Source organism: Aedes albopictus, chromosome 3 (assembly GCF_035046485.1).
Source record: "Aedes albopictus strain Foshan chromosome 3, AalbF5, whole genome shotgun sequence".
Classification (NCBI taxonomy): Eukaryota; Metazoa; Arthropoda; class Insecta; order Diptera; family Culicidae; genus Aedes; species Aedes albopictus.
This window is the reverse complement of record NC_085138.1, coordinates 197,536,509-197,558,175: the sequence shown is the minus strand read 5'-3', so window position 1 is coordinate 197,558,175 and position 21,667 is coordinate 197,536,509. Positions and strand designations below refer to the sequence as shown.

Sequence of the window (21,667 nt, the reverse complement as noted above, 5' to 3'; positions counted from 1 at the left end):
ACATTCAACAAAGCGAATTCAAGTATCCAAGTGAGTAATGCTTGTAATGTATGAACTAATAAACAAATTCATACAACAATTACAATTTTTGAGTGTTATTTAATAGCTTGCGTGAAATAAGTAACTAAGTGTAATAGACCATTCCCGTCAATTTTTTTTATGTGCTCTACGGCTTTCCGACAATTTATTGAGCAAACTTTCCCAAAGAACCCATATGTTTTGAAGACCCTAACTATTGAAAAACAATGAAAAACCTGCGAAGTAGCACCATAGACTAATTTCAAGACCTCGATGTACCAAAGAAAACGATCAAATTTTCGGTGACCAGTCCGGTACCCAATAAATATTCATAACCGTGTATTTTTTTCCGTGTAAATTGCCTTTTGTGTAAATTTTATTTAGCGTGTTACACTGATCTGACAGCTCTGACAGTAAGGGACTAAACATAAATTACGTAAAGTGAGTACCGAGGATTGTTCACAATCTGCGAACTTGACTGCGGAAAAAAATGCGACCATGACGCCGCTGGTAGCACTTTAGCCCTACAGTCTCCTAAATTTTATTTCACCCCAATTTCCGTCGTGCCCCTCTCTCCTCTATGGGTCGACAGCAGCGACGTGGTGAGTTTCTGATTAACGAACTGTCAGAAGCTTGTTTTGTTTTTATTTGATTTGACAACCGGTCAAATCTGTACAAATCGGTTCCGAGAATTCGTTTGCGGAACGAAAAACGTTTTTTGCACCAGTAGGGGTGAGGGAATGCTATGGTAGTGAGTAGTGATTATTGGAAGTTAGGAAGCTTTATACTGGGTGGCGTGTTTTCTAACATCTATTGAATTCAAAAATTCCTGTTGATGAAAAAAACATGTAGAAATGCCAAAATAAAATAGAAACAAACATTGAAAACATGCTTTTTAATTTGAGTTGCTGCATGTCCCTAAGAATTTTTCCATGGCGTAGTGTAATAGCTATAGCGAGACACTTCCGCGGGTCAGTTGAAAATAAGTGTGTTTCAGAAGTTCTCTGGGAATTTTCGTCCAACTTTTACGCCAGAATATCCATAGGTGCTCTTTTTGCGAATAGTGTGACGTGATTTAAGTTCTAGCAACGGCTTAGATAATCTGAAAGTTTCTTTATGCTTCATTCTCATGCTCATGCAAACACAAACCACATGGTTTATGGAGAAATCCAACACGTATTTCTCGTTTTACACCTGTCCCTACTTTTCCTGTTGTTTTTTCTCAACAACATGTCGAAGAACTATAGTATAGTATACACGAATGCAAAAGTGAAGGAACAATTTGAATCCATTGATCCGTTCCCGATCCAAATCGTGACATGCAAACGCCATAGCATTTTTATTTAACAAATCAGGTTACTTCTGTTAATTATACTACTTTTACTAAAACTTTTAATCCAAATGGTTATCTCCCAGTCTGTAGCTCAAAAAATTTAAGCAAAACCTAAATACCGTAACTGAGGTCAAATTGATCTTCGGATCGAAATCAGTTGATTTTTTTTTCTGTTAGATTAAGCAATGCTAATAAGCCATGTAATAAGCATACTTGAAAGTATCGTACATTTGAAATCAGACACTATATTTAGTTAATAAACAGATTATTCCGTGAAACATGATTATATTTTTGGATGATTTTTCGGTGTAGCCCAATGGAGAACAACTAGAACCAGAGGGATTTGTTTCCCGGAATGAAAAAAAAAATCCCAGGATTCGGTATTTTTGTTATTATTGTATTTGATATCCTAACATTTCCCGGGATCCCAGGAAACCTTCAAATTAAATTCTCATCTCCTTCCAAGTTAAGCAATCTAAGATCCTTAAACGATTTAGTCACATTAGAACGATCAAAGTGTTTGGCAGAACTTGTAAAATACTTGATGATGAAATTTCAAGAGTAGACATTTAGGCATGTAAGACATGAAAAAGTTCTAAATTAAATTCCAATAGAAGTAGTCATATTTTTCAACTTATTTCTTAAGGTATTCGTCATTCATAGAGAAAACGAAATATGACCAAACAGAATTTTAGGGAAAATTTTTACATAAACCGTAAGGTATCGTCGTTGGGGGTAACAATGGGTCAGAGAGGCGAGATTGGCATTATCTTAAATATCTAATTAAATATTGTAAAAATCAAATCAAAAATTATTTGGTGTCATCGTAGTGGTGTCGTGGTGTCAGCAGTTCCTGTCGAAAAATTAGGTTTCTAAAACAATAATCTAGTTAATTTTTGAAAAATCGTCGATAAAAGCTTGAAAATAAGCTATTTTTAAAATGTCGCTTTTAAGGTGACTCCCTGTATCACTCCTATTTCAGCACTTCTTTTTCGATTCTTATTTCTAACAATCATCGAGCGCAACAGTAGTGGTGTTGCCTATTAACATTTGTTCTATAAACAAACAAACAAACAAAAATAGCACCTCTTTGTCTCGCTTTCACCAATGTAAACATTTCAGAATTATTGATCATCTACAAGCAATTCAAGCAGTAGGTAGACTACTCTGTTTTGCTAAATAACAATGGAACATGTCTCAATATTACGAAAAACACCGAATTTTATGTGTAATAAGCTAAAAATGATCGAATATTCTTGATATGTTCTTCCGCTGTTGATGTTTGCAAGCAGCAGCAGTGTTGGCGGACAGTGCGGACCATCTGAACCATTTCTCATATTCTACTGAGGTACATTATATGCCACTTTTGTCAAGGCAATGTGTAATTGTGCCAACCTGTCACTTGAATCAATGATCAATCATTGCAATCATCAAGAAAAAGCAAAGCTACTATGTTTGACTTTCCTGCCTGCCAGCAGTTGCGTCAACCCCAGGTATCAAAAAACTCAGAATAGCTTCTACTTTTCGATTTTTGTGATTTTTTCCGTAGATCGGATAAGAAAATGATGTATGGCAGTATTGTTCAGAATATTGTGGGTAATCATATAATGGTTTGAAACTTTTGATAAAAATTGAGTGTTTGAACTTCGTAGAACAAAAACTGTTGTAAAATGTAACTTTTTAGCATACATGCATGTCTGAAAAACGAATAAATATGATCAAAACATCCTCCTATCAGTACATAATGTTCACAAAAGTTGTAAGGAACATACATATCTTTCATTTAAGGGTTACCACGATATTTTATATGGCTTCTAGCCTCCACGGGCATTTTTTAAAGGCGAAAAATGTCCAAAAAACACAATTTTGACTTGAGGCACCTCGAAATCTTAACCAATTTAGCTGAAAATTTGACCAGAAGTTTGTTTTAGCATTAGAATTAAGATGTGGGGGTGACTGGCTGAATTCGAGAAATTTCATTTTTTATGAAGAGGTCTAATATATAGTTATTTTCTCCGGAAATTACACAAGAATTTTCTTGTGGGATCCCTTCAAGAATTGCACCCTGGATTGTTTTTCTCCAAGATTCCTACAGAAGCTCTTGGGGGATTCCTCCTAGAAATAATTCTGGAATTATTTTAGGAACTCCTTTCGGGATTGCTTGGGGAGAGCGTTTCAGCGTTCCTCCTCCATCCTCGCAACATTTTTTTTTATTAAATTTCTCCAGCAGTTTTGAAAAAAATTCTCCAGATATTCGTTCTGGTTTTTTTTTCCAAAAGTTCCTTCTGGGATTACATATCTCCATGAATAAAACGCAATCAGTGAAGTACTAGATTTGTAGTAATAATAATAGTGGGCTTCGTGGCCGAGCGATTAGCGGTGTCAGTCGTTTAGGTGTCTCGTAAGCCTCGGAGTGTGGGTTCGATTCCCGCTCCAGTCGGGGAAAACTTTTCGTCAAACGGAAAATTCTCCACTGGGCCACTGGGTGTTATATGTGTGTTGTCCGTTGTCTAATGTTGTAATGTTCAGTCTGTAGTGGCCACAAGGTCGAAGACGGTGTAATTGTCTTTTATAAGCTGAATTTTTGTATAATGAGAAAGTAAATTCTCCGTTACTGCAATAAAATGGTAACTGCAATAATGGTAATAAAAAAAGCAAGGGTTTTATGATTGCTAGACTGATTTGATGTTGTTTGAGCAAAACTTTGGGTAACTGTGTTGTTGTATTCTCATTTATTGCAACTTCAACAACATAGTTCCCCAAAGTTTTGCTGAGGCAGCATCACCGTTTCAATGCAGTAACGGAGAGTTTAGCATCTCACCATACAAAAAACCAACTCATTACTACAAATCTAGTATTCACTTATTCCTTCTGGGAATCCCCGATGAAGTACTTCTGAAGACATTCCAAATCTCGGAAGGAATCACAAAAATAATTCTTGGAGGATTTCTGATACTTCAAAGAGAAAACTTCTGAAGGAATCCTGGAAAGATCCCTCGAAAAATATTAATTAAATTGTTCATATAAAATCGCGTTGGAGATTTACAGAGTCACTTCATCCCAGAAGACCTTGTGGAAATCCTTAAAGGACGGAGTGAATTCCAGAAGGAACTTTTGGAGGAATACTGGTATAAATCCCGGTTGAAATTCGCAGAAGGAGGAATTTTTGAAGGAACTCTTGGATAAATCACTGAAACAACTTTAAAGGAATTCAAGAAGGAACTCCGGGAGGTATTCGTAAAAAAAACTCCTGAGGGAATCGTTGAAGGAGCTTCTGCAGGAATCCAAGAAAGATTCCAAGAAACCCCTATAAGGGAATCCTATAAGGAACTTATAACGAATCGAAGAAGAGAATTCTTGAGGATTCCTAGAATTAATTCTTGAAGGAACATCAGAAGAAATTGCTGGAGTAATTTCAGTAGGAACTCCTGGGGGTCCCTCGAAGAACCTCTGGAGAAATTTCAGAAAAAAAAACTTTAAATCAATCTCTAAAGGCACTCTTGGATGAATTTCAAAAAGAACTCCTGAATGAATCTCTGAAAAAAAAACTCTAGGAGGAAACCAAGGGGAATGACATATCCTTTTTCTAATTGGAAAATCCGCATTTATCCGTTCCTAACCGTCGCTAACCGCTGCTAACTGAGCCGCAGGCGCAAGGAAACCGATTAGTCCGGAATAAAACTATCAGTATTCGAATAAACTCACAGTTCACTTCGGAAGAACAACGAAATTAATCGAAATTAAATATTTTCATTCTCAGGTCCGGCTCCGGAGCTTATTTTTTGTAAGCACGGAATGGATGCAATGTCTTGCACTCTGCCGTAAGAAATTTGACGTGCACTTCTCGCGCTTAGTATCATACGGGCGTATCTACAATGATCGATTTCTTTTCATCGACTTTTTCTTTGGTTAATAAATCGACCAGCAAATCATTTTCGGCTGTTTTTGTTGTTTTAGATGCTAGTTCTAGTCGTCCTTTACTGAAACACGCCCAGAGATCATCCGAATATTGGTCGTATTTCCCGGAATAATCCGAAGGGAAAATCGATGAAGAGAAATCGATCATTGTGGATACACCTGTATGATACTAAACGCAAGACTTGGTTGGTGATCTTCCGGATTTTTTGTAAGCTATCCAATAACTAAAAAGCACTGTCAATGTCAAAATAGATGTCAAAGCGAGTTTGACGTCTGACCGCCGTCGCATCACAGCTCCTGTATACAGAACGCAAGTATGTGAGTGTTCCGTGAAGTATTTCTCGTCACTTGCGTGTGTCTAGAGCATTTTGATCAGTTGTCAGTTGCCCCAACGAACGAACACGATTCGCTAATCGGGGCGCAGTCGTGACCCAACCAGCGAATCCGGACTGTATAACCGTGTCCACTGCGAGGACAAATTCAACAAATTTTGAGGGTGAAAATTTTAAATTTCAAAGTTAAACGATTTCGGTGACTTTACAATGCGGCAGCATTGAAATTCTTCTACAGATTTTGATTATTTCACAGCTAAGTAGACTATTTATATTCGTAGATGTCATTTAATGAAATATTATTTTGTTTGTGTACCTATATTGTAAATCGATTATTTATTAATCGATTATTTGGGAACAAAAAACTTCGACACCCCTAACATCTTTTTTCGAGAAATGTCACCTTGCACGGTAAACTAAAATTGATCAAAATTCAATTATTGACTTTTTCTGACAACAGGTGGTGCTGTGATCATTCGTAAACGGCGTCTCCATGTCGTTGTATGTGAAAACACTAAGTGACCTATATTGTTAATATAGTATATTTGAGAATGGCGTAGAAATGCGATCGACAATTTACCTGAAAAAATATCGGTTTAAAGTGGAACGATCAATCTCGATCCATTTGCGTCTCTAAGTCGCAAGCTCGCTTTTTTTTACTAGTTCTAGCGGGCCCGCGAGAGGCTGGTGCGCCGCGAAAACAGAGTTGGGAAAGCGCGGGTCTATTATCTTCTTCCCCGTGTAAGGTAGCAACATAGTACATTCGCGTATTCAAAACAAACGATTTCCAGGACTTTCGATGCAGGAACCACTGGCGTACGATTCGTCTAGCGTGAGCATTACGTTGATCTCCTTCTGGCCTGTTTGACATCCATCCAACATTCGTGGCGCCACATCCTTTAGGGGCCTGGTCCGTGCTGGATTACTTCCGTAAAGTCGTAGTCGAGGTCGTAGCGGTTTTACTCAAAAGTTTTATTCCAGACATCCATCAGGATTACGTGAGAGGTGGTTGCCATAATTTGGTCCAGTTTTGTTGCTGTTTCCCCGTCGTTCCTTCCGATCTCATCATTTCAATCTGCTGGTTGATAAGCTGGTAGGATCCGTGGACGTGGAAATCACCTTCCCCGTCGGATATCTTTCCGGTAATGATTGTACACCGCCGCAATGCAGGTCTTCCACAATCCAGTCGACGGTTGTGAAGATTACTTTCAGGAATCTCTGGGACGTGTTCCCGGCCAATTCGTTTGGAACCCATATTGAAGCGATTGAATGTGCTGGCCGTTCTGGAACTGATTGAATCCGGCAGTTTGACATTTCAGAACATAAACAAACTTTATAGAATAGGGCTCCCATGGTGCACCTCATTTTCTGAGTGGTGAAGAAAAAGTTCACCATTGTTAGGGTAACCAAAAACTACTTCGCATGGGGGTTTTAATTTCAAAATGTGGTGAAATTCCCGGTTTTTGAAAATTTGTAAGAAAATCAGGAGTGCATATAAAAAAAATCTGAAAACGTCAATAATCATCAAAAACATGTATCTTTCGAAGAAAAATATAAAAAAGGGGGGTTAGGTCAGACGGGAATGGTCTATTATTGCCTGGAGGAGTACATGAGCGGCATAACATGAAATTCATATGCTTCATAACACGTAATTTATGTTCAGCATAATATGACATTTATGCGTTTACAAGTTGCAATGCATATGTATTTAATTCATATTTTGTGTGAGGTACACATTAGAATCATATGGATTGTCCATTGATCAAAGCAAAAATTATGTTAGCGATTCTATATGTGTCACACGTGACATTCGTGAGTTTTACAATTTGCGCAAATCTATATGTAAAACTAAAGGAGGTTCTCTTCAGATGGGCGAAAGAATGAAACGGAGCTTGAACAATTTAAATTAGCTTTATTGTAAGTATGTGTAAACTGTTTGAAGGCTTGTAGTGGAATGACATTAATAACTGTCATGGCGGAGTAGCTAGGTTTTTCATAGCCTACTACTAAAAACTGGATCGGTCCAAGGCCTCCTATTTCTTCACCCCCTCTCGATCCTGGAGTCCTAAGATTTGACGCAGTCTTTGAAAACGCCCAACATCCAGTGACTTCGTGAAAATGTCTGCGAGTTGATTCTCGGTCCCGATTGGTTCCAGGTTGATGTTTCCAGCTGCTACGTGGTCCCGGATGAAATGATGTTTTATATCTATGTGTTTTGCACGCTTGCTCTCCAAGTTCCTGGCCATTCCTATGCACCCACGATTGTCCTCATAGATGGTCACCGGTAATGCGGTTGGAATTCCAAGATCGTCCAGTAGTCCAGCCAACCATACCGCCTCTGTTACACCAGCACCGAGCGCCACGTACTCCGCTTCACTAGATGACGTGGCTACCGTTTGTTGCTTTTTGCTTGACCAGGAGATGACGTTCCCAAAAACTTGAAATACATAACCACTCACCGATTTCCTGTCCTGCTGGTCCGTCGCCCAGTCGGCATCAGCAAAGCCAACTAATGGATCCGTTTTCTCGTCACGAATGAACCTCAAAGATGTCTGCATGGTGCCCTTTAGGTATCGTACCACCCGTTTCAATGCCGTCCAGTGCGAAGAATCCGGGTGCTGTTGGTAACGTCCAAGATATCCCACCGAAAAGCATATGTCCGGACGAGTGGCCATCATCACGTACATCAAACTGCCCAGTAATTCGCGATACGGTGCTTCAGTAGGTTCCGACGTACCTTGAGTTAATTGAAGTCCCTTTTCCATTGGAGTTCTGGTAGGGTTGCAATCATCCATGGAAAAATTTCTTCAATATTTTTCTTATACTGGTTTCTTGAGAAAGTTCCATTCGTCCTTGTTTGCTGTCGTAAGTAATCTTCATTCCGAGGAAGTGCTTCGCTTCTCCACAATCGGTCATCCGAAAGTAATAGAATAGCTTCTTCTTCAATTCTTCGATTGTTTTCAAACGTTCTCCGATTATAAGCAGGTCATCGACATACAGGATCACGTAGACCACGTCGCTCCCCCTCTCGTTGATCCGTGTGTAAACGCAGTAATCGTGTTGTGATCGTTTGAATCCAAGCTGCAACAAGACGTCATTCAGCTTCTCGTTCCAACATCGCGGGCTCTGTTTCAATCCGTACAAAGACTTCCGAAGGTGGCACACCAATCCTGGAGCTGCCTTAACGCCATCTGGAACCGCCATGAAAATGTCTTCCTTCAGTTCTCCGTGCAAGAAAGCAGTTTTGACGTCCATTTGGTGAACCAGATATCCTTTCCGCAATGCCACCGCCAGTACAACCCGGATTGTCGTCAGTTTGGCCACTGGTGCGTACGTCTCGTGGTAATCGACTCCTGGCTTTTGTAGGAATCCCTTAACGACCAGCCTCGCTTTATGCCGGACGACATTCCCATCCGCGTCCTCTTTCACGCAGAACACCCATTTGGATCGCAGTAGCTTCACTCCGGCTGGGCACGGGACGAAATTCCACACCTTGTTGTCCGCCATGGATTGCAACTCGTCGTTGATCGCTTCCAGCCAGGCGTCCTTGTCGTCACGATGCTCGATCTCATTGTAGTTGGTTGGCAGATCTGAAGACACAAAATTATCAGCAGCAGCGGATGCCCTGAATCCCGTGAAAAAATCGTATAGCTTACCTGGGAGCCTGCGCTCCCGTTCGCTGCGCCTCGTGGTTGACTCTGTACAGTCTTCACGTCTTTCTTGCGAAGGGAGCGCCCCAGGGTTTTGAAATTCTGATCTTGATTCTTCGAATTCATGTTCGGATTCTGAGTTTTCACCATCAACGTTCAGATCTTCAACCTCAGCTGCATTCGGTCTTGGAGAATTCAGTTGCTCCCCCTCTGGCTCGTAGAACGTGGGAATCACCAGAGGCACTGTGGTTGTATCATCATCATCGGCAAACGGAAAACTTTCCTCATCGAACTTCACGTCTCTTGCAATTATTACCTTCCTCGACGAGTTGTCCCACAAGCGATATCCATTGGGCGCATACCCAATCATGACTGTCTCACGGCTTTTCGGATCTAACTTCTTCCTCAGCTGGTTTGGAACCCACATCATGGCCTTGCACCCGAATATTCGAAGCTTGCTCAGGTCCGGTTTGGATTTCGTCCACAGTTCCACTGGAGTTACGTTACCATCGATTGCCGTTGTAGGACTCCGATTCAGAATGTATGTGGCCGTTAGAGCCGCCTCCGACCACATTCGCTTGGGCATCTTGGAATCAATTAACATCGACCTTACCTTTTCGACCAGGGTTCGATTGAAACGTTCGGCAACACCGTTTTGTTGCGGAGAGTACGCCACCGTCGGTTGAACTTGGATTCCCCTCCTTCGGTAGTATTGCTTCTGCTCATTGGAAAAATACTCACGGCCTTGGTCGACAGTCAACTTGCAGATCCTGGATTGCCAGTGGGTGGTGACCATTGCTTCATACTCCTTGAAACAGCCGAAGACTTCACTCTTCCGCTTGATAGGGTAAACCATCGCCAAATGCGTCCAATCATCGATGAAGGAAACGAAAAATCTTGAACCATCCCAGGCTGGTGGATCGATCGGTCCGCACACGTCCGAGTGCACTCGTTGCAGTGGACGACTGGCTCTTTCACGAACTCCATCAAACGGCTCACGGCACTGCTTACCCATTACGCACGTATCACAGAAGCCTATGCGGTCTATCTTCTTCGTGAAACCCGTCGCCATCTCGTGACTTGCAATACTTTCCATCGCTTGTTGACTAGCATGTCCTAGCCGCCGATGCCACAGCCGGCTTGCCTCCACCGTGCTGATGTTCGCTTGTCCCGTTTTTCCAACTTGCAGTTCTAATTGATACAAATTACCTTTCAAGTAAGCCACGCCAATGATTTCACCGTTGAGCTTGAATTCCGCACGCTCCACACCACCTTGGCCGGTGAACAGGACATCAATTCCGGCTTGAGAAAGCTTCTTCACCGAAAGTAAATTTTCTCGTAGTTCCGGAATGAAAATAACGTTCTTCATGCGAAACTCCACACTCTTGTTGGACAGCCCGATCAATTCTCCAACCGACTTGCCAATCAGGGACACACCTTCTTTCGCGACTTCAACGACGAACGGTTCCTTCAAGCTTCGCAAACACGTCAGATGGCTTGACTCGTTAACCAGGTGGTCACTGCAGCCCGAGTCTACGCAGAACGAGATTCTTCCTCCATTTGATGCCTTCGGATGTTCGGTTCTTCCCATAAAAGCAACTGCCTTCCTATTCCCGACCGCAGAATGAGCGTTTCCATCGGATTTCTTCAAGGGACAGTCCTTCTTCATATGGCCCGATTTCTTGCACCGGTGACACTTACCATGGAATTCCCGGGTGAACTTATTCTTGTCATGCTTCTTCCCTCCAACGAACGCCGCACCTTTGTCATCGCTAACGCAATCCTGACGATCGACCCGCTTCGACTCTTCAGCTAGCAGCCGCTGCTTCACTGTTTCCAGAGTCAGGTTCTTCTCATCCAGGTTCTCGAGCGCTGTCACCAGGGGGTCGTAGCTATCCGGAAGGGTCAGAAACAGCTGTGACACCAAGTCACTTTCCTCCAGCTTGGCACCAGCCGACTTCAATTGCCGGATAAGGTCGTCGAACGCCACGAAATGGTTTCGCATGGATGATCCCTCCTTCATGCGTAATCTTGCGAGCTGCTTCCTCAAAAGGGTTTGACTAGTCACGGAGCGCTTCGCAAACGTTTCTTCGAGGGCCTTCCACATCAACCAAGCGGTTTCCTTCTCTCGGACTACTTCCAGGCATTCATCCGATAAGAATCCGACCAGCAACGACTTCGCCTTCCTGTCCAGCTGGTCCCACTTCGCTCTTGACGCATCATGTTCAGCTGGAGCTTCCGCCTTCAACACCGTCGATACTTCCGCCGCATCCAGGTAAAGCTTGACTCGGAACTTCCAATTTTCATAGTTTGGTCCAGTCAGCTGCGGGATGCCGGAACCTTCTTTCAAAGACGAGCCCATAACCTAAAGGAGGTTCTCTTCAGATGGGCGAAAGAATGAAACGGAGCTTGAACAATTTAAATTAGCTTTATTGTAAGTATGTGTAAACTGTTTGAAGGCTTGTAGTGGAATGACCTTAATAACTGTCATGGCGGAGTAGCTAGGTTTTTCATAGCCTACTACTAAAAACTGGATCGGTCCAAGGCCTCCTATTTCTTCAAAAACACATTACTCGGACGTGTAAATTTTTTGTACTACAAATTTATAAATCTGGCGTTCGATTTGAATAGGTCGTATTGTTCATGCAGTTGAAAATCGGAATTTTTGACACGCGAAAATCGATTTTTCTCCTAAACCGTGTGTCGGACGTAAGAGCCGATGCATACGGGCGGCGCGTCCACGCAGCGTGCACGCAAGTGCGTCCCGCACCGTGTGTGCCACGCAATAGTGGTTTCGCAGCCTGGCGTCACGAACACTAATGCAAATGTACTGGTTGAAAATATGCCCATTTGATTTTGCCGGGAACAGCTGATTTTTGTTTACTGTTTTCCACCAGTAACTCAAGTAGTGTTCGTGTAATGCAACGTGTACGTACACGCAACACCACTAAAAGCAGAAACCACTATGTCAACGCATGCCCCACAGGAAAGCTGCGGCGACGCAGCGTGAATTCACGCAGCGTCAATTAACGCTCGTGTCCATCGGCTCTAAGTAGAGCACAGTGCGCTGGATAGAGGGCCAGGCCCGCTGTCCAGCGCACTACGTCCGACGTTAGGTTTCACGTATGGATTTTGAGAAAATTCGATTGTCGGATGTGGGGAAACTTCGCCCTGGAAGGTGGTATGCGACGAGCCGGGCACAACAGCCGGGGTACGATCTTCACGAAATCCGGCAAATTTGTCTGTTTTGCGGATGGCATGGATACAAGTTGATTCAGTATTATCATGAATTTGATGTTATCTAAATAAATGTAAATGAATGTGAGGGAAAACTTCGGGTTTCAACCGCGACGACAATATAAACATAGGAATCACAGCAAAACATTCGACCTATTCAAATCAAACGCCAGAAATAATGTACAGGACCGATTCGTTCGTTGAGGGCAAGCCCTCAGGCACATCAGCCTGTAAGTACTTTCCAGCTAACAATGATAGCTTTCAGTACTTAGCGCCGTGCCCCACTTATGGCCTTAGTATGGACGTAGCGACACTAGTCAGAACAAGAGTCAGAAGCTTGCGCTTACTGGTATACACCGCAGAGCTATTGGACATCATCCGGTGCAGTGAGCTATGTATTGCTGTGAAAGCTCTTTTACAGGCGTAATCAACGTGGCTACCGAAGGTAAGCTGTTGATCATCACACCCAATCGCCTAGACTAACCACCACAGTCGGAGCAGCTTTTGGTTGGTCTCCGGGTGGTTTCCCCGCCTTTAGTAATAGAACCAGGCTCTGTCTCTTCCATACGTCTGGGAAAACTCCCTCATTCAGGCGTTCCTGCATAGCAGACCTGAACATCTCGGGAGCCTCTGCAATAGCTACTTTCAAGGTCAGGTTCGAAACTCCGTCCGGACCTGGGGCCTTACCTACCTTCGTTATCCCCGCAAGTTCCACATCGGTGATTCTCTTCTCATCGCCAGTCCCAGTCCCCGGCTGTCCTACGAGAAGAGTCCAAGGACTAGGTTCATGATGCGGAAAAAGCTCCTCGATGATCCCCTCCAACATCTCTGGAGGAGCCATTACACCTCTCGTCTTGGCCTCACGATCCTGTAGGCACAGACAAACAGACGTAACACCTTGAACGATTTTCATGGAAATCCATCGCCCAGTTCACACTACCATCACCTGGTGGAAAAGTTGGAATCACTGCGTTGTGCAATATCGTCAACAGAAGGCGCTAGTGTGAAACGTCAAACGCATAGAAAAACGATGCGCGCGCCTCTGGTTGTGAAAGCCACAACTATGAAAATTTAAAATGGTCGTTAAAAGCGTGGTCGATGGAAATTTCACAAGTGTTACGTCTGTTTGTCTGTGCTGTAGGCATCACCCCACGGATTCGCATTGGCACTTTGAAAGAGACCCTCAAAGCAAGCCTTTTTGCTTGCTCTTATCTTAGTCTTCAGCGCGGCTTTTACAGTGGCAAACACCACCCACCCGCCGTTCGTTTCGCTCTTCCTCAGATCGTGCTCGCTGCATCCGCCGTCTAGCTCGTAGGCAGGCGCGGTGCAGGTTCGCAATCGCGTCGATCCACCACGTGCATTACGTTACGTCCCCATTGTGCTCAAATCAAAGGCCCGCCAGGGTAGGACCTGTAGAGTGCCTTGTTGCAGTCCCCGGCGAGATTAGAAGGAACTGAATAGTCCCGATAGTTCACCCAAAATCTTTACATAGATTCGCGCACCGTCCATCGTTGCCATGATCAGTCTAGTCAGTTTCTCAGGAAAGGTGTTTTCTTCCATGACTTTCCATAGCTCTGTGTGGTCTGTACTGTCGTATGTCGCCTTGAAGTCGATGAACACGACATTTCTAGAGGATTTGGTATACGGAGAAGATCTGATATGTTGCCGACCGTCCGTAGATGATGCCGGCTTCTTACGAATTTAAGCGTGACGTACTTAATGGATGCTGCCTTAAGTGGTATTCAAAATGGTAATTTCTCGGAAGTTCTCACATTCCATTCTTGATCACTTTGTGAATAATGGGACAGATAGTCAAGGTTGTTCGGAAGAATAATTGGTTCCCGAAAGATTTACTAAGCCGCAGTTTATTGTTTTTTCTAAACCAGGCTGGAACTACCGATTTGGTTTATTGAACTTAACAGTAGTCGATTTTTTTTCGTAACAAATGACTGATTCTGTCCGATTTTGCATAAAATAGCGTTGTAACAGATTATTGGTAATACGACATACGAACCATCCTTCTGACTTCTGATGCGATAGTTTCACAGGTGCGTTGACTAAGCCGACGTTGTTCCGAAGTTCGGGAGGAGGTATCCGTAGCAAGGCTCTTCGAGTAGGTAGTAGGTTGGTACACATAATCTATCGAAACTCGTGCGATTATCCACATTTTAGATGAATTCGTACCCTATTCCAAACTGGAATCCCTTTTTGATGCGATCTCCGGCTTCGAAGGACAGTGGTTGGCAGTAGTTGAACTCGATACGAGCCTTTTGGCCTATCCTAATCGCCAGACCCGCGCCCGCTGTGCTACGAAGCTTATCTGAATGGGGAAAATGTGAAATCATATGTAAAGAGTAATATGATTGAGGATTTCAATGAATTGAGCTTTACCTGTCGTAAATGTATTGCATGTTCCGAAATTGTAGAATAAATGCGTCCTAAAGAGGTCCCCAAAACCACCGAAATACCGACTAAATGGCAATGGGCTCCACACATGGATTCCCGACGCCCAGTAAGACTGTAAGAAAAGGATAAATTTAGTTTTCGAATGACACAAAACCATGATTGCAAATGGGAGTGGGACACTCGCCATAGTCATTTTAGAATAACGGTCATTAGGCATACAGAAACTACCTTTATGCCAAATGTGTATTAAGAGAACTATTGCTTCCAAAAAATCTTTGCGGACAATAAGACAGACCAAACCAAACAATAAGAAGCCCACCTAGTTTCAGTGAGAATAACCATGAATTCATAATCATACATACCTGACAACCAGCAGCGACACCGTCCCGGTAGGGACAGGCACCGGCAATCTCGAACCCTCTCAACGACTGCGGACCCCCGGGGAAAAACAGCTGATTGATGGGGATGGTTTCCTTCCTTTTGTCATTTAGCAGCATCCCAAATCGGCCACACAGTTGTAACGAAATTCCAGCGAACAATGGCATGTTAATCTCACAGTGCACGTCGCTTTTTACCATCCCGAATTGTTTTAGTGTGCTGCCCATCAGTTCGTTGGTAGTTTTTACAAATATTCCATTCGTGGGAAATACATTGCTGTCACGACCTTCGTACACGCCAATGTATCGTATGATGGATGCCAGCTTGGGACCGCAGTTTTCCCGTACGAAGAACGGTGTCTGCTTGTCCAGGGCGAAGATCTCCTTCATACCTACTTCATACTGTAGACTGTTGCTCAAGCCGAATGGTAGTGTAAAGGAGAAATCTAACAGCACTCCGGTTTCGTCAGTGCGAAACTTGGACCATGGTGCAGGCGAAGAGTGTTTGAATATCCCTATAGAAGTCCTGTAACGAAATGAGCGTTCAATTAATCATGGGTGATTTACATTCTTCAGTTTTGATTAAAGTTCAATCGCTATTTTTTTTTTGGCTGCAAAACGGTGAGTCGATTAGCAGAGCGTCCAACATAGCTCTGGTCCTCACAAGTTCCTACCTTATGCTTCCAAGAGTCAAGCGATGACAAAGACCGCCAGTTAAGAGCTGTGTGCTGGAAGGGCAGCCTGGGCACCGTTGTTCTTCTAACTTTTGTTAGATTGAGAAACTACGCCCCGAGCATCTGTTCACCAAAGAGGTGCGGCTCAAACAGCGTCTGTTCTGGCATTCAGCGGCTGAGTAAGAAATGCTGTATCACGCCCAGCTAGATCCAAGCTGGTAGCCCCATCAGCGTAGTCGTCCCAGTGTTGGTTGGGACGTTAAACAGAACTGGCACGATGGCCCTCCGGTGAGACAGGAGTGTTGGCGTAGGCCCAATAAGCCACCCGTAAAAATCTCCATTACGAATAACATAGGAGAAAATACAACTCGATGCAATCGGCAAAGACCCGATGAAATGAGGACTACAATTAGAAACTTGGAACATGGAATTGCAAGTTATTTGGTTTCGCAGGATGTGACAGGATAATCTACGACGAACTACATCCCTGCAACTTCGACATCGTGGCGTTGCAGGAACTTTGTTGGACTGGACAGAAAGTGTGGAAAAGCGGGCATCGAGCGGCTACCTTCTACCAAAGCTGTGGCACCACCAATGAACTGGGAACAGCATTTATAGTGTTGGGCAAGATGCGACAACGTGTGATCGGGTGGTGTAGGAATAATATGTGTTAAAAAGAATGGTTATGTAGATATACTGAAGATTAAGATTAAAATATCTGTTTTGAAAATCTTTACATATATATCAGAACTAAATTCAAATTCAATTACATGATTTGCGCTAGTGTACTAGCTCACATTTGGAACGATTCGGAAAATGGACAGGCTCGAAGGATGAACACGAAAGAAGCGCGTGTGCTGCTGCACGAGCAAGTTTCCAAGAACCGACCTGAACGTCGCCAGTCAGCTGATGGATGATACGCAATATGCGGAGAGGAGAAAGAAGGTTGAAAGAGAAAATTCATTTGAATGGGCATAAACGGGAGAGTGGAAAAAGACAATCAGTTTGTAGAATGATGTTATGAAGTGATGTTGTGCGTGTTGTTAGTGAATTAAAAATTGTGCAAAATAAAAAAGAAAATGGAGTATGTGAAAGTGGAATTTTACTTGTGTTTTCAATTTAAATTCACGAATCCCGACAGGTGGAAGCCGATCAACGCAAGGATGTGCATGTTGAGAGTTAAGGGCCGTTTCTTTAACTACAACATCATCAACGTCCACTGCCCACACGAAGAGAGACCTGATGACGAGAAAGAAGCATTCTACGCGCAGTTAAAGCAAACATGCAATGGTTGCTCGGCGCGTGACGTGAAAATCGTTGTCGGCGACATTAACACGCAGATAGGAAGGAAGGTCATGTACAGACCGGTGATCGGACGAAACAGCCTGCACGTCGTATCGAATGGTAACGGCCAGCGATGCGTAAACTTTGCAGCCTCCCGTGGTATGGTGGTCCGAAGCACTTTCCGCCCCCGCAAAGGTATCCACAAAGCCACTTTGAGATCACCCAACCATCAAACAGAAAACCAAATCGACCACGTTCTAGTCGACGGTAAATTCTTCTCCGATATAATCAATGTCCGCACATACCGCAGTGCGAATATAGATTCGGACCACAACCTAGTCGCTGTATGCATGCACTCAAAACTTTCGACTGTATTCATAACACGCGTCGAAGTCAAACGCCGCGGCTCAACATCGAGCAGCTGCGTAACGTAGAAGTGGCTCAAGACTACGCGCAGCAGTTAGCAGTGGCCCTACCAACGGAAGAGCAGCTTTGCGCAGCTACACTTGAAGATGACTGAAGGGACATCCGATCCGCCATAAGTAGTATCTCGGCTGCAACACTAGGCTTCGCGACTCCAAATCACAGAAACGACTGGTACGACGGCGAATGTGAACAGTTGAAAAACGAGAAGAATGCAGCATGGGCGAGAATGCTGCAACACCGTACGAGAGCGAATGAGGCACGTTATAGACAGGCGCGGAAAAGGCAGAACTCAGTCTTCCGGAGAAAGAAGCGCCAGCAGGAAGAACGAGATCGCGAAGCGATGGATGAGCTGTACCGCGCTAAGAACACACAGAAGTTCTACGAGAAGCTGAACCGCTCGCGCAGAGGCCTTGTGCCACAAGCCGAGATGTGCCAAGACAATCACGGGAATCTTCTCACGAGCGAGCGAGCACCTTAATTGCGACGTTGCAAGCACCGAAGGTGACGTGGTAACAGATCTAGGAGTACGTGCGCAGGACGAAAAATTTTCAGCCCCCAACCTCCAATAGATTGAGGAGGTTGGTCGTTTGAAAAACAACAAAGCCGCCGGAGCAAATCAACTACCAAGCAAGCTTCTAGAAGAGAAGCACTGCTGAGAGCACTACACTGGATCATAACCGAGTTTTGGGAGGAGGAAGTATTACCGGAGGAATGGATGGATGGTATCGTGTGTCCCATCTACAAAAAGGGCGACAAGTTGGATTGCGGAACTACCGCGCGATCACACTACTGAGCGCTGCCTACAAGATACTCTCTCAAATTTTATGCCGCCGTCTATCACCGATTGCAAGATAGTTCGTGGGGCAATATCAGGCTGAATTTATGGGTGAGCGCGTTACAACGGACCAGATGTTCGCCATCCGCCAGGTGTTGCAGAAATGCCGCGAATACAACGTGCCCACACATCACTTGTTCGTCGATTTCAAATCGGCGAATGATACAATCGATCGAGACCAGCTATGACAGATTATGTACGAATACGGATTCCCGGATAAAGTGATAAGATTAATCGAAGCGACGATGGATCGATTGATATCCGTAGTTCGAGTATCAGGGACACTCTCAAGTCCCTTTGAATCTCACAGAGGGTTACGGCAAGGTGGTGATCTTTCGTGCCTGCTGTTCAACATTGCATTAGAAGGTGTAATAAGGAGAGCGGGGAAAAACACGAGTGGGACGATTTTCACGAAGTCCGTTCAGCTGCTTGGTTTCGCCGATGATATTGATATTACAGCTCGTAAATTTGAGACTATGGTGGAAACGTACATCCAACTAAAGAGTGGAGCCAGGCGAATCGGACTAGTCATTAATGTGTCGAAGACAAAGTACATGATGGCAAAGAGCTCCAGAGAGGAATCTCCGCGCCCGCCACCCCGAATTTATATCGACGGTGGTGAAATCGGGGCGGTTGAAGAATTCGCGTACTTGGGCTCACTGGTGACCGCCGACAACGGCACCAGCAGAGAAATTCAGAGGCGCATTGTGGCAGGAAATCGTGCTTACTTTGGACTCCGCAGAACTACGATCGAATAAATTTCGCCATAACACAAAGTTACGGCTACTATCTACAAAACGCTGATTAGACCGGTAGTCCTCTATGGGCACGAAACATGGACCAACGCGCCTTTGGAGTTTTCGAACGGAAGGTGTTGCGTGTACCATCTACGGCGAAATGCAGATGAAAAACGGGACTTGGAGAAGGCGAATGAACCACGAGCTGCTCATCAGCTGATGAAAGAACCAACCATCGTCCACGGTGTGACACACTGCGAAAATCGGGAGGCTACGGTGGGCGGCAGAACTGGAGACACACAGCCATGGCCCGAGCAAAATGGAGACGACTCAACGTACAGCAGAGGACACTCAGGCCTTGGTCTGACCGGTAAGGTAAGTAAGCATTTGCCCCTCTGAAGAGGGGCACGCTTAGTTTACATCTCGTAACATGCAAATACAATCCAAATTTGCTCTGCATAAGACACCGATTCTTCCGGTAGCCCTCTACGTTCACGAGACGTGGACTGAAAGATAGACCGAAAAGCTTTCGGTGTTTTGGAGCACAAAGTACTGCGTACAATTTGCCTTGAGAAACTAGAAAATCATGTATGCGACAGGCTTGCGAATCATGAATTGGTATCCAAGCTACCTAGATAAGAAAAGCCCGGCAAGTGTTAAAAGTTCCACAATGACACAACGTGGACTTTACAACAGGCTTAAACAATTCGTTTGTACAAAAACGACCCAGATATTTTCACTCAACCTGAAATACTTTCTGTTGCTTTTTACTTACTCTGGATTATAATCTCCAACCGCTGTGTGATAGTAAGGCTTAGTAAACCTCAAATTAAGTACACTACTTCGAACGTAACTATAGCTATAGTTCAAACTAAGCCTTTCTCCTCGTCCAAAGATGTTGGGTGATGTTAATTCTGAAACCAAGAGAACATAATCAATTATCGTTCATTATGAAGTAGATGCAATCCATTCCGTGGACCACTTCCAACCTGCAGTTGCAGCTCCATCGTTCTGACCCAGCTCGGTACCGATACTTCCCGTAATACGGGAAAGTTCATCTCCCTGGAAAGTCACCTCGTAGCCATTCTTTGTCGCACCTTCCCCCTTGCTAGTGTCGATATGAATCTTTAAATTTTTAAAAATGCCTAACTGCATAAGATTATCTTTGACGCTGTAAGAAAATTTGTTTTAAAAGCCTTGATAACCATGTCTAGAAGAACAAGACTAACTTAGTCGTTTCGACGATAACGTCCTGGAAATTGGCCGCCGTAAACAGGCTCTTAATCGCTCGCTGAATGTAGTCATCGTGGGTTCTACTGAGACCACTGATGTTCACCCGGTCGACACGGGCTTTAAACCGGGTGAAATCGACCTCACCTCTCCGACCACCACCAGCAGTAGGTTCCTAAAAAAAAAGTTCCGGCTCATTCACCAACAAAAAAAATTCACGAATCCAGCAATCAAAACAAAACCTCACCTTCGATTTGCCGCTACCCATTTGGAATCCGCCGTTATGTAACCGATTTTCAAACCCGAACTAGCGTCCCAAAATTTGCTTCTATGACGGATGATGTCAGCGGCTGTCTTTTGGTCACTTTTTTCGATGAAAACATCAACTTTTCACGACTGAATTTATCCCATCAAGGCAAAAATTTTCTGTCTTCTACACGGCACACACTTTCGCGAGTTCTGACGACGACGACGGTTCGCGATCGTGAAAGGGAAATCTGCGAAACCGAGGTTTTGACGTTTCGGTTGTTGTTTTTGTTGTTGCTTTGTTTGACATGTTTGGGTAGGCGTAACATTGCACAGTGGTTCGCATCGATATCGCTAATTTTCACGCTCGCGTCAGAATACCCATTTTTTCATTGCTATCTCTGTCGCTCTTCAAGAGGCCCCATTTAAAAATACCCATTTTCAAGTTGGGCCGCCCAACTTGAAAATGGGTATTTTTAAATGGGGCCTCTTGAAGAGCGACAGAGATAGCAATGAAAAAATGGGTATTCTGCCGCGAGCGTGTTGGCCAAAATCCTAATCAACATTAGCCCTTTAGACGATGCCCACGAATGCGTGAGTAAACCCAAATTGGCAACCGCCATCATAACGCACGAACCTCACCTTCTTCATGATTTCAATCTGAATAACAAGCTAACGGGGTCTCCTGTTAGCCTAATGGTTAAGCAAGGCTATGGATTGCCAATCCAGAGACGGCGGGTTCGATTCCCGTTCCAGCCGGGAAAATTTTCTCGACTCCCTGGGCATAGTGTATCATTGTCCTTGCCTCACAGTAAAATTTAATCTAGATTGAGTTTAAATAAGGGCGAAAGTAACATGAGAGAGTTCTCTTCATCGACTTTCTCTTCTGCAAATTAAAGTGACAAGATGCGCCCGCATAACCATGAACCATACTAGTACTCTTTGCCATACTGTTCGAAATTAT

General features: G+C 43.9%; 2 protein-coding genes across 2 annotated transcripts; both read right to left on the bottom strand.

The window, feature by feature from the left end:
• Positions 1–7,634: 7,634 nt before the first annotated feature.
• LOC134290527 (uncharacterized) lies at positions 7,635–8,366 on the bottom strand. The gene has a single exon (XM_062857685.1). The coding sequence runs from the start codon at positions 8,364–8,366 to the stop codon at positions 7,635–7,637; it is 732 nt and encodes a 243-aa protein (XP_062713669.1).
• Positions 8,367–14,337: 5,971 nt separating this feature from the next.
• On the bottom strand, positions 14,338–20,956 carry LOC109411631 (SAM50-like protein CG7639). Its single transcript, XM_019685192.3, has 7 exons — positions 20,705–20,956; positions 20,457–20,632; positions 20,217–20,398; positions 20,003–20,141; positions 15,257–15,797; positions 14,880–15,006; positions 14,338–14,808 (listed from the first exon to the last, which is right to left on the bottom strand). The coding sequence occupies exons 1-7, from the start codon at positions 20,723–20,725 to the stop codon at positions 14,657–14,659; spliced, it is 1,338 nt and encodes a 445-aa protein (XP_019540737.3). The 5' UTR covers positions 20,726–20,956; the 3' UTR covers positions 14,338–14,656.
• Between the last annotated feature and the right edge of the window lie 711 nt (positions 20,957–21,667).